The sequence below is a fragment of the Haliotis rubra genome, unplaced genomic scaffold (genome assembly GCF_003918875.1).
Source record: "Haliotis rubra isolate DU_JTF1 unplaced genomic scaffold, ASM391887v1 Scf1128, whole genome shotgun sequence".
NCBI classification, from domain to species: domain Eukaryota; kingdom Metazoa; phylum Mollusca; class Gastropoda; order Lepetellida; family Haliotidae; genus Haliotis; species Haliotis rubra.
In genome coordinates this window covers 80,875-93,810 of record NW_025765035.1, presented here as the reverse complement: position 1 = coordinate 93,810, position 12,936 = coordinate 80,875, and the positions used below count along the sequence as shown (strand labels likewise).

Below are 12,936 nucleotides of genomic sequence, written 5' to 3'. Positions count from 1 at the left end.
GTCTTGAAGGGCGAATATCATCCTCTGACAGGTGTCGAACAATGTATCGATGAAGTCTCTGGATCAATGTTAGTTTTGATACAGCAATGTACAGTAGCCACCCTAACTGCCAGAGCAGCATGGTGGTGAACTGCAGTTTGCGAAGAAGTACTGACAGATCCTGTTGTGCCTGGATGCAATCATCAATATAGCTTCGAAGATGAAAAAGTGCCTGAAGTTGTCATCTGTAAGTGAAGGCTTGAGCTGAGCTGAGGAAACCTAGCAACTCTTGCCACTGATGAAGGGATATCTCCTGATGTAGGAATGTTTAAATAGTCAGGCTACCATGACTACCAGTACTGATGGAGTGCTGAATATAGTAGATTCGGCGCATGGAGATTATCAGTCAATCTACAGAAACGTGTACATTGTAAATGGGTGATGAAGGTCGTACAATCGGTGATCTGAGGAACGTAAGTTCACCAAATGAAGTGTTGGTCCACCAGATGGAGTGATAAAAGTAGTAGACTAGATGCATGGGGATCGTTAATCTACCAGAACTTTCACAAAGTTGATGGAATGACGAAGGTAAAAGACGACTGGCGACCCCAGGAACGTTCGTTGGGGAGACGAAGGCAGTAAAACAGGAGCCTGGGGACCATCCAGGCATAACTGCAGTGACCTCTGAACTGAGGGTTTGGGCTAAAGTAGAAACCCGAGTAACCCTAGCCAAAGTTGAAGCGTTCTGGAACATTTCTGTCTAACACCCTCAGTAAGCTGTCTCTCTCGGCTGGCTGATGAATCCCGACATAATCAGTCTTAACCTGGAATGAAACCGTTCATCGTCACTGGCAATTAAAGGCTGGGGTTGTTTTCCGCTGTGTTGGACCAAGACAATTCTGTCACTCTAAACATTACAATTTTCCGGTAAACAAACAGTAGTCCGCCATTTGCAAATGTTACCCACAATGCAACAGTGACAAAAATCCGGACAACACGGTTTCAGTTAACTGGGCGAGTCACAACCCATAAAAAACGGCAAAGGGATGCTCGCTACTTGAACAGACATCACTGCTGGTACCATGCACAGAAACTTGACCCATCTGTCCAGAAGCTTGCTGGTGATGTAAAAGGAAGTGTGATGAAGATGACGAACCAGGCCATGATTGTGGTGTCCCGCGCCGTGATATTGCTGGAATATTGCTAAACACGGCGTAAAAACCGTACTCACTCAGTCTGTAGTAACAGGACTCAGTGAAGCATCTTAAAATATTCCTGGATTGCAAGCTTGTCTGGTAAAGCACAAATGAGTGGTTGTAGAGCTGATGTCTGTGCCAAAGGGTGGCTTCCTAAACCGAATCATTCATCAAGGTGAAGATCGGATGGTAGATTCAATCTGGAATAATATGAGCTCTAGTCACTTAGAAGTTTTGGAGATCCGGGATCGTCAGAACCTAAAGTGTCGGCGTAGTCTAGATGTGTGCACTACTGACATAGCTACAACCTCTTTTCGACCAGCAGGAAAGGGGTACCAGGGGGGATAAGTCATGTGACTAAAATCTTCTAACGCCTCACATGCCATAGGGTAATCCAGAGAACCAAGTCAGATTGTCATGCTAATAGCATGCCACTCCGTGGTGAGGAATTCAGCTTATCACAAATGCTGGTATGTTTGACCGTATCTTGATGCAAGTTCATGATCCTCGATGAGGATGTAAAAAACCCAGTGTTGACAAGTTCTGATCCTTCAAGTTGAAGGTAGTAAGTAGATCATCTGGTGTCTTGCCCAAGATAGCTGTAGATGAGCGAGTGAGTGAGTATGACTTTATGGCGGATAGCTGTAGGTGGTCGACCAAGTGATCATGTGTGTCAAATGAACCAACATTATTGCTGTATCTTAAGGGCGGCTGTTGTCCGAACATCTGTGTAGGTACAGATTCACCAAACCTCAAGGTGCGTTCTGAAGAAAACGCCGTGTTGGAAGTAACATAATGCGGTTCTGGTTCCGGTGCTAATCGGTTCGGCCTGACGAACTAGTTAGGTGATGGTGTGAACTGCGTCGGCCTGACGAACTAGTTCGGTGATGAGGTTCAGATCGGTCTGCCAAACTCGTGCGGGGATATTGTGGTGAACTGGTTAGGCCTCGCAAACCAGTTCGATAATGTGGTTCAGATGAACGAGATGAGCCATTCCGTGCTGAAAAAAAAGTAAGGCGATGTCGCAACGGATTGGTTATGACACTTGGATAAGTTCAGCGAACCATGATGGATAACAGGATGATCTGACGAAGCAGGTCGATGGCATTATTAACTTCAACAAGGTGAATGCGTTGGGTTAAGTGTCTGGAAGGCATCCCTGTCACAAGTAGGGTAATCTGTAATGAACCAGTTGGTTGGGAATCTTCCTCGTCAAAGAAGAAAGACTAGGAGAGCCAACTGAGTTCAGCAAATCACATGTACGATCTTGCGAAAAATGTTCGTAGAAAGCTGATTCGTGGAATGCCATTCCGGTGAATGTTGATTCTTGGAATGCCGTTTCGGTGAAAGCTGAGTCATGGAATGCTGTTTCGGTGAATATTGAATCGTGGAATGCTGTTTCGTAGAACGCCGGTTCAGCAAATGACGGACTGGAGAGGTGCGGTCCAGCAAATGTGATCCGCTGAACTGTGGGTCAGTGAAAGTGTTGATTTCGGTGAAACAGATAAACGACTCTTGGAGCACTGGAAACAGCATCATATTCGCCGAATGGGAAGCAGTTGATGAAATGACTGAAGAGATGTCAGAAAGGTCCTGCAATGGTGAACTAGTCCGATTCCTCTCACTGCTTGAAGAAGAATGACGACAGGATTAAGAACGGCTTCGACGGATGCAATCCTTGCTGTAGGGGAGTAGCCTGCAGGGGGTGGCAGAACACTCAACAACCACCACACGAAATGTCATCAATGACGAAGGGCTCGTACTGGACGGTAGAGAGACGAGAAGTTCCCTGAAATCTTCCGATAAATGTGAATCCGAAGAATCTCTCAAAATTCCTTGTCGTTGGAGTGAGGAGACTGCAGGAGAGTGAGGAGGACAAGCAATGATAATGGGATGCTTAATCTTGGTTTCTTGGCGGGCCGGGGTCCTTCTACCGATGCTGCATATCTGTCTAGATCAGCAAGACGCCGAGCGTAAGCCCTGGAGTATCCCCGAAAGCCTCAAAGGTAAGATGTAGGCATTTATCACAATGGACGTCCCATTACATTGCCCCACACAATCAACACAGGAAGAACGTGGAACGCTCGAAGTCGAATATCTTGATGCATTGAGCACATTTTTTCCTCTTCCTGGGCTGGTCGGTCTTCCCATGATGTAGAATGGGAGATCAAATGATAAAGTGAAAAAACATCAATACTCAGGTGCGACAGAAGGAGAATGATAATTCAAATGTGGTTACGTGGGTAGATAGTGGGGCATGCTGCATGCTTTGGTTGACGGCTGGGAAGCTGTCTTACAGTACAACCAGAAATTATTGAGAATTTTAAGATTGTAATTTTTAATTTTTTTTCACTCATTACTCACGTATTAAATGTGAATATTAGCAGAACATAACTCCAGATTCAAAGACAGGTGAACAGTTAGTATTTTGTCAAGTCATCATAGGCAGCAATGCAGGCTTCAATGCGGCGTGGCATACTACTGATCAAAGAAGTTAGAAAGTCGTGGTCCATGCTGTCCCAATATCGGACCACCTCTTCTAACATTTCAGCAATATTTGTCAGATTTTTCTTATCGACACTTTCCTTCATAAGTCCCCAAACTTTTTCTATTGGATTTAGGTCAGGGCTATATCTTGGCCAATCTAATAATGTCATATTTTGGGTCCGAAACCAGGCTTCTGAATGCTTTGAACGATGTTTTGGGTCGTTGTCCTGCTGGAAAATCCTAAAATTTCCATAGAACACGTGAGCAGATGGAAGTAAATGTCCCTCGAGAATATCTGTGTACCGCTCACTGTTCATATTCTCTTCAAATACACATAGGGGCGTTGCCCCGTAACACAGATATGCCACCCCACACGTTAATTTTCGGACTGTACTTTGGGCGCTGATACAAAAGTTTTTCAGTTTGTTTGGTCCAGAATTTCAGTGTATTAGGAAACATCTACACAGAACTTTCATCTGAGAAAATCACATTGTCCCAGTTAAAATTTCGATGCTGTATGCACCAGTTCAACCTTCGCCTTTTGTTTAGGTTTCAAGATCGGTGATGGAATTCCTCGACTTTTCTGCCAACCCATTGTATGCAGCTCAGTTCTAATTGTCTCCTTACAGACAGCCACAGTTCCTCTATCAATCATATCCAGCCTTAAGTTTTCTTAACTCCTTTGTTTGTTTTTAGAAACAAGAATACTAAGCCGCCTCCTGTCACCGACAGTCAATTTTCTGGGCCTACCTGTGCCTCCCTGGTGCTCAATGCCATATCCATTTTGCAATATTTTTCAAAACACGATAAACAGTGGACAAAGGGATGCCTATTCTACTTGAAATCACTTTAGCTGATCTGATGTCCTTGTTATAATACTCTAAAATCAACTTCCTCTTCTCTAAATCGTCCATACTGAGGATCACTGAAAATGTCGTCTGCTAGCAAGTAAACAAAGGGGGATAACTCTTCACAAACTAATGGAAAAGGATTACCGGAGTCGAGGTTGTTTATACTAGAAATCCAATTAAACATATTTCTAATATTCTCAATAATGTCTGGTCATACTATATAAGGAGGGCAGCATGGAGTGCATGGGCGAATGGACAAGAGAGGCCTTGGGAGAAAAGTTTACATCGTTCCATTCAGTGTCGAAGCAAGAGAGAGAAGTGCATATCATGAGATAGGATAAGTTTAAAAATATAACATTTCATGTCATGCAAATTTTGGAGACCAACCTCCTAAATGTTAAAGAATAGCACATAGCCATTTAAATAAAACAAGTCAGGAACAGACACTGACAGAACTGTCAGACACAGGAAAACACTGACTGAAATTATGAACAACTTCCCATGTTGTTGGGTACAATTATCAGCTGTTTTAACACAGATTACTAGAAACTGATTCTACACTGGAATCTACATACGGTTCACTATAAGGAAAAGTTATAGTTATATAAGTTTCTTAGTTGCTTTCAAACAGAGACACTATTTTCATGCATTTCAAAGAATTAACAAAAGACTTCTCAGCTATGAGAATACAAACATTTCAAGCCAGCAATGTTGATGAGAGCCAAACACTAACCTGATCAGACCTGACTGGACAACAATATACTGTTCCAAGGCAAAGTACAATGGTGACCACACCTGGAGAGAGATATCCAGTATCTCCTTGAGTTCCATCTCAGTCAGACCTTCATGAGACACCTGAAGCAATTTCAGTACCTACAACAAACAATGAATCAGTTAGTTCCATCCTTCCTATGCAAAACAACCTGCTGTACAAATTATTGTCAACCTTTGTATAACATCACAATTCACCCAAATATGTCACAGTATGTGTTATTCATCATTGGTACCTGGATGTTATGTAGCTGCTGAGACACATCATGATATCGACTCAATGAACATCTTGCTGCTAACCATCTAATGAACATCCTTTTGTTAACTTGTCAAACATTTATCTATCCATCTCAGGTGTGGAAATAACTTTAAAATTGCTAGTGCACTCTGATACAGTGGCACATGTGAAATCACTTGCCCTGAAATTTTTTTCCACTATACCGGCCATTTTCTTGTTGAATTTTTATAATAAACAACATAATTAACATTGGAAAGTCAACTGGACGCTGGTACAGTGTGATATACGAATTTGCTTGCCCGACAGAAATAAACACTGGACTCGGACGTGGGCAATGGGTTATTTCCATCCCTGCATCTAAAGCACAATATCAGCTCCACATAGCTGTTACAGTACCACTGTACATCAGATTCATGCCCATCTGCTTTGTTATCAATCTGGATTTTAACCACCCTCTGTACAACATCAGGTTGTTAACTACCCACTGTACAACATCTGATTGTTACTCACCTGTTGTACAACATCTGGCTGGTCTTCTGTGTTGTAATCTGACTCCAGTCTCTCCAGGATTTTCATACAAAGATCTCGAATGCTGCAAATAAATCGTTGTTTAGATATGGAATTAACCCAGATGACATTTGACTGATATAGATTAGTAATCAGATCCTCTGTATTTGCATTCAACTCCAAGGTTTATGAAACTTCCTATCTCTCATTCTTACCTGTCAGATGACAAAAGGTCATTTATCTTTTCATCCAGTTTCCTAAATGACCCAAACACAGAGAGTTCCTGAAAGTCAAAGAGAATAAGCAACAGAGGTGATACAAAGTTTATGATCTCCAAAATGCTGAGCATGGCATCACAATGATAGTTAAGAACAGATATCATCTGATTTCTGAAGCAAATCCTCTGATGTGGAGGCATGTTGTGAGGTTGGTGGGTGAGTAGGTAGGAAGTGATTTTGTTTTTATCCGGATCATTGAAAATCAGTGACAGCTGGTATTCACAAAAAGGGTAAACATGTCCTGCCCTAGTGGTTGCAGGCACTCACACAATCTGTACAGAAAAGTTTGCTTCCTGATTCAGCTCAACAGTACTCCTACCATATGACTTAGGTCTGTAAACAAACCACATGATCAAGTGATGGACCAGAACATCCTGAGACACAACAACTCATATGCTGATTTTGTTGAAAGTACAAACAAAACATTAACATAGAATTATATCTGCTGTGTACAAGTGCAGTGATCCTTTGTATTTAAGTAAAGAAACAAGTTTTGCTTTGCAACACAACCAATGGTGGCCTGGAATTACTTACAGCTATGATAATCTTAAGGAAGAGGGCATTTCTCGTCAGATCTTTTCCAACAATCTTCTGCAGCTGTTCCTTAGACAACTCTTTTCCACTCTCCTTCAGAGTTTTCTGTGTACAGAACAGAAAACCTGGACAATACCTTCACATTCTAATTGAGGTTCTCCGAAAAGATGCAGACAAACAAGACAATGTCTTCACATTCTCACTGAGGTTCTCTGTACAGATGCAGACAAACAAGACAATGTCTTCACATTCTCACTGAGGTTCTCTGTACAGATGCAGACAAACAAGACAATGTCTTCACATTCTCACTGAGGTTCTCTGTACAGATGCAGACAAACAAGACAATGTCTTCACATTCTCACTGAGGTTCTCTGTACAGATGCAGACAAACATGACAATGTCTTCACATTCTCACTGAGGTTCTCTGTACAGATGCAGACAAACAAGACAATGTCTTCACATTCTCACTGAGGTTCTCTGTACTGATGCAGACAAACAAGACAATGTCTTCACATTCTTACTGAGGTTCTCTGTACAGATGCAGACAAACAAAACAATGTCTTCACATTCTTAATGAGGTTCTCTGTACAGATGCAGACAAACAAGACAATGTCTTCACATTCTCACTGAGGTTCTCTGTACAGATGCAAACAAACAAAACAATGTCTTCACATTCTCACTGAGGTTCTCTGTACAGATGCAGACAAACAAAACAATGTCTTCACATTCTCACTGAGGTTCTCTGTACAGATGCAGACAAACAAGACAATGTCTTCACATTCTCACTGAGGTTCTCTGTACAGATGCAGACAAACAAGACAATGTCTTCACATTCTCACTGAGGTTCTCTCTACAGATGCAGACAAACATGACAATGTCTTCACATCCTCACTGAGGTTCTCTCTACAGATGCAGACAAACATGACAATGCCTTCACATTCTCACTGAGGTTCTCTGCACAGATGCAGACAAACAAGACAATGTCTTCACATTCTCACTGAGGTTCTCTCTACAGATGCAGACAAACAAGACAATGTCTTCACATTCTTACTGAGGTTCTCTGTACAGATGCAGACAAACATGACAATGTCTTCACATTCTCACTGAGGTTCTCTGTACAGAACAGAAAACCTAGAAAGTAACCTTCATATTCTTATTGAGGTTTTCCGAAAAGATGCAGACAAACAAGACAATGTCTTCACATTCTCACTGAGGTTCTCTGTACAGATGCAGACAATCAAGTCAATGTCTTCACATTCTCACTGAGGTTCTCTGTGCAGCTGCAGACAAACAAGACATTGTGTTCACATTCTTAGTGAGGTTAAGCGACTATACAGATGGAGACAAACGACACAATCCCTTCCCTTCTCCTTCTGAGATCCCTGTCTTTACTGAAGAGACAAACTACACAATGCCTCCACATATTCATTGAGGCTCTATGTATGGCAGCAGACAAACTAGACAATGCCTTCCCTCTCCTTCAAAGATCCCTGTCTACATCGAACAAACTAGGCAATGCCCTCCACACAAATCAGACAGATATTTAGAGACTCTTACCATACATATCTCTATCCTGTCTTTCAGTTGTAGGCCCTCTAGGGTAATCTTCTGGTACTTCCTTGCAGTCACAAGCTCCTGAATAATACCTGGCTCAGTGTCCAACACTGACACAACAATCTTCACATTATCTGGAACTTTGTCTGGTAACCAGGACACTGGCTGCACAGAGAAGAGATTACACATGCTGTAACTCATCAAACATATAGCATCAAATTTACAATAAAATATATATGTATTTGTTAAAGTTAATATTATTTTATACTTATCCTGACTCATACTGTTTGCTTCTCTCTCTCCCTTAACCCAAGATATAGTGGAAACATTCTGTGTTATAATTCCCAAGAACACTAAAACATCTCCATGACGCATGGGCATTGGCTCCCAGTTTACCAGAAGCTAATGCCTGGAGGCCAGTTTATGAGGCTAATGCCAGAAGAAATGGGGTCTACAGACTTGAATAACTTTAAATCTGTTTGTTGAAGAGGTTCACAAACATTGCTGGTCAGATGCTGAAGGAATATACAGTCATCCCTCGCAATAACACTCTTTAATTTTCATGATAGCGCGTTGAATTTCTTGTGCAGATCTTCAAATCTCATAGAAGTGCAATGAGTTCTGGAACCTTGATGAGTTTAACTCATAACATAGTCAAGACTGAACTGATAACATTAAATATGAGCCTTAAAGATGTCTTGTACATAAATATTCTGCAACTTTAGGGTGAGTGGCCTTTGATGCTGTGAACCCCTTTGATCTTGTGAACTGGTCAGAACTCTTCCTTTTATCGTTGTAAAAACTTCTAGTAGATCTTCAAAGTGCTATAGAGATAGCCTTGGCTGCTCCAATATCTAATATCTAATATCCTCATCTGACAACACAGTTCTTCATACGTTCCATACCTGCAGCTCAAAGAGTTCCAGTCTTGGGTGAAGTTGTCATGGATGCGGATGATTAAGGTGGGACCAAAGTCAGTTCAAGGTTCGTTATTTGCACAATCTTCTGAAGACACGTGGAATGAGCACAGTGCATACCATAGGGTCTGGAACTGGAAACATGAGGTTGTTGTCTGTTTGTTGAATTGTGTTTCAAATATTGCTATCAGTGGGCAACCTTGCTTTTCAACTGCCCATTGAAACACACCCTCGGATATAACATCCATTCTGTGGATGATGGCTTGTTTGTCCTGGACAGTGCATCTGCTATCATATTTGTAGTTCCTGGAATGTGTCTTGATCTTAACATAAGGATGAGACTGTCTGCCGGTTGGTACAGTTGAAACATCAACCACAGAAGACTTGCCAATCTTGTGCCTTTCAGACTAATGTAAAAGGCCACAACTTGTCTGTGTGGATCATAAGGAATTTGTTCCTGAGCTGTTGAGCCCAATGAGATATGGCTTGGATTACTGTTTCTAACTCCAGCTGGTTGATATGAAGAAACCCTCTTCTTTTTACCACAGACCTGCCATTACTTTCGTGTTGAAGTGAACCCCCAACCTTGAAGTGAAGCATCTATATACAGATGTAGGGCGTAAACTGGCTCTTCTAAATAAGTTCCTCCGTAGACATTCAATTTGACAGTTCACCAACGACTGTACTTCTTCAGATGTGATGGAAGACGAACCTTGAGATTTGCTGATACAAAAATGGTCTCACGAATCTTTGAACAGGACTTAATTACAGTCTGCCTCTCCATTGCTAATGTTGACCTTGGTATATGAAGTGTAGGAACTTCCTGGAAATTTCTGAAAGAAGATCTTGAAGATCTTGAAAGTCATTTGGTTATATCAGTTGAATCAACTCTGGAAGGTGGGGCATCTTCAACCTTCAATCTAGATGTTGAAAATGTAATTTTTCAAGTAAAATTTATTTTTTTAAATTATCCTGACTCATGATCTTTTGCTTATCTCCCTTTCCCTTGCGAATGCTAGTGGAACACTTGAATCCCTTGAAGTTCCCGAAGTTAATCACTTATGCTAGTCTGTCCTAGACTGTGTGCATGGACTTTCAAACTAATACTTTTCCTTAGTAAAAGTTATCAACAAGTCAACGTGATAAAGGGTGAGATTTTCCAACTCAACGCCTTTGAGGAACCGTTAGTTGCTGTGCTACAACGAGAGGCCCAAATTGGTGAATGCCTGAGACGTCTCGCAGTGGCTATGTCTCGGAGGTACTGGTTGGCAAACACTGTATCCAACTTCCAAAAACAGCCCTCCATCATTGCTGATTTAGAGCAATTTCTGTGCAGAGCCAATGTTGACGCCAGTGCTCTGACTTCGTGTGGGTTGGAAGCTCTAGGATGTATGAGTAGGTTTGGCCAATCTGGTAACTTGATTGTTGGACTTCCTAGAACTTCTATTAGGTCTAGGAACCATACTCTCGCTGGCCAGTATGGCGCGACCAAAGTCAGTTGTAGCGCCTGCGTCTGTTTGATCTTCAACAGTACTTTCGGTAGTAGTATCAGTGGTGGAAACGCATAAGCGTTTAGTCCTTCCCATGATATGTTCAGTGCATCTGTTGCCCAGGCTTGAGGATCTGGAACTGGTTAGACAAACGTCTGTAGTTGTTTGTTGAACCTCGTGGCAAACAGGTCTATGCCTGGGGATCCTATTTCCCTTATGATGAGCCGAAATGCTTCTGGATGGAGCATCCACTCCGTAGGTGACGGGTGCAGTGGTTGGGAGAGAGCGTCTGCAAGCACGTTCTTGGCTCCGGGTATGTGACATGCCTTTATCCAGATGTTTGCCGCCTCCGTGATGTCAAACAACTGGAATGTGAGCTGTAGTAGGCTTGGTGATCTTGTAGATCCTTGCCGATTTATAGAGAATGCCACTGTAGAGTTGTCCGTGTGGACCATCAGCATTCTGTTGATCAGCGAGCTCGACCATAGTTGTAAGGCATTGATCACAGCTTTCATCTCCAGCAGATTGATGTGAAGATGCTGCTCTGTTTTGGACCACTTCCTTGATGCAACTTGATTGTAGAGATGTGCACCCAAACCTTGTATCAATGCGTCTACGTAGAGATGTGTGTCAAAGGCCGGCTCTTGTAAATAGGTCCCTCCGCAGCAATTCGACCTGTGGGTCCACCAAAGTAGGTACCTCTTACGATTGTCTGGCAGCAAGATGGAATCATAGCTTGTATCTTGACCCAATGATCTTCTGGGACCACATTTCAATTCTGTGTTGTGATAATTCTTATTCCCAGCAATTGAAGATCTTGTTTTGATTGTAACTCCAACTTCATCAGGTTCACTAGCTATCCTAGTTGCGTGAGCAACTTAATTGTGAAGTTCAGCTGCTGTCTGAGTTGATTGGCACTTTGAAGAAGCTGTATGCATACATCCAGATAACCGCTCTATGTAGACCTTGATGCTGCAGATAGGTGCCGATAGGCTTGGTTATTCGTATGAATAATCATAGAGCTGACGGTATTCCAAACGGTAGGACTTTCCATTGGAAGTGCTAACCTCTGATTGCAGTGATGATACATCATTCTACCCCTTATATACACAGGCGATCTGTGTTGATCAGCATACATCGAAGCGTTGTCAATATATAGCAAGGCTGGCTCCCGTGTAGCATCGCAGGGGACAGGTACTCATACCAACTTTTATCAGCGACAACTTCCAACATAAACATCGTTTATCCTGCTGTCAAGGCTAGACATCTATTAGATTCCCATGATGATAACAGGCCGTAGTTGTATACTGTTTCCAAGGCTGCCGATGAAGTATTCCCCCGTACAATGGGTTTGTTTACAAGTCAGTAAACATGCTGGAGGCTGCTCTGTCAGTGGGAGGCGTTGTCTGACGTGGACCAATCAGATTCCAAGCTTGACGTCACCGGTGTTGTAGCAAGTTGGCCTCCATAAAATCTAATGCAATTAGTTGGTTGAGTAAAAGCGTGCATAATTCTACGCCGCTCATATACCTCTTGAATAAGGGTTGCTCCAAGTGTAAAATCTTGTTCAGTGACATAAATCACGTTGTCCCATTGTGGATAATATAAGCCAGCATGACGAAGGAGGCTGTCGAGACGTATATTTGTATGGATCTTGAAGAAATACCAATTTTGAATCTAGTTGATAGGATATAAAATCCTAATCCCCACGCTGAGTGACGAGTGTTAATAATATCATCTGTACATCCGTTCAAGGATACTTGAAGGCACTGTAAACCTTAAGCCCTTCACAAAGGTCGCCTTGAGGTTCTCCAGTACTTGAGATATCGGCTTCATAGGTGATATGATAATGGAGTCGAAGTCATCAGCATATATGCATGATTACACAATGCCATTTAGAAAGTGGTCAAATGTAACATATGTTATATTTGGGATTGCACTTTCTTAGTAAAGTACAAATTCTAGTACTTTTTTTTAGTTGAGCCCCATCCAGGATTCGAACTCGCACCATCAGAGTCAGGCACCTAATCGGCAGCACACACTATGCTGCACTGCAGACTATTCATGCACTCATAACTTCCCTTGTAAGATCCATCAGGGTTTGAGAGATTCCTTGAATCTGGATGTCCTTATC

General features: G+C 42.2%; 1 protein-coding gene across 1 annotated transcript in view; it reads right to left on the bottom strand.

The window, feature by feature from the left end:
• The window catches only part of LOC124290920 (TPR repeat-containing protein DDB_G0287407-like), a 186,322-nt gene that overhangs the window by 142,574 nt on the left and 30,812 nt on the right, over nucleotides 1-12,936 (bottom strand). The window contains 5 exon segments of the mRNA XM_046727763.1: nucleotides 5,247-5,386; nucleotides 6,033-6,114; nucleotides 6,245-6,312; nucleotides 6,842-6,946; nucleotides 8,399-8,560. Coding sequence (XP_046583719.1) covers nucleotides 5,247-5,386; nucleotides 6,033-6,114; nucleotides 6,245-6,312; nucleotides 6,842-6,946; nucleotides 8,399-8,560 — 557 coding nt within the window.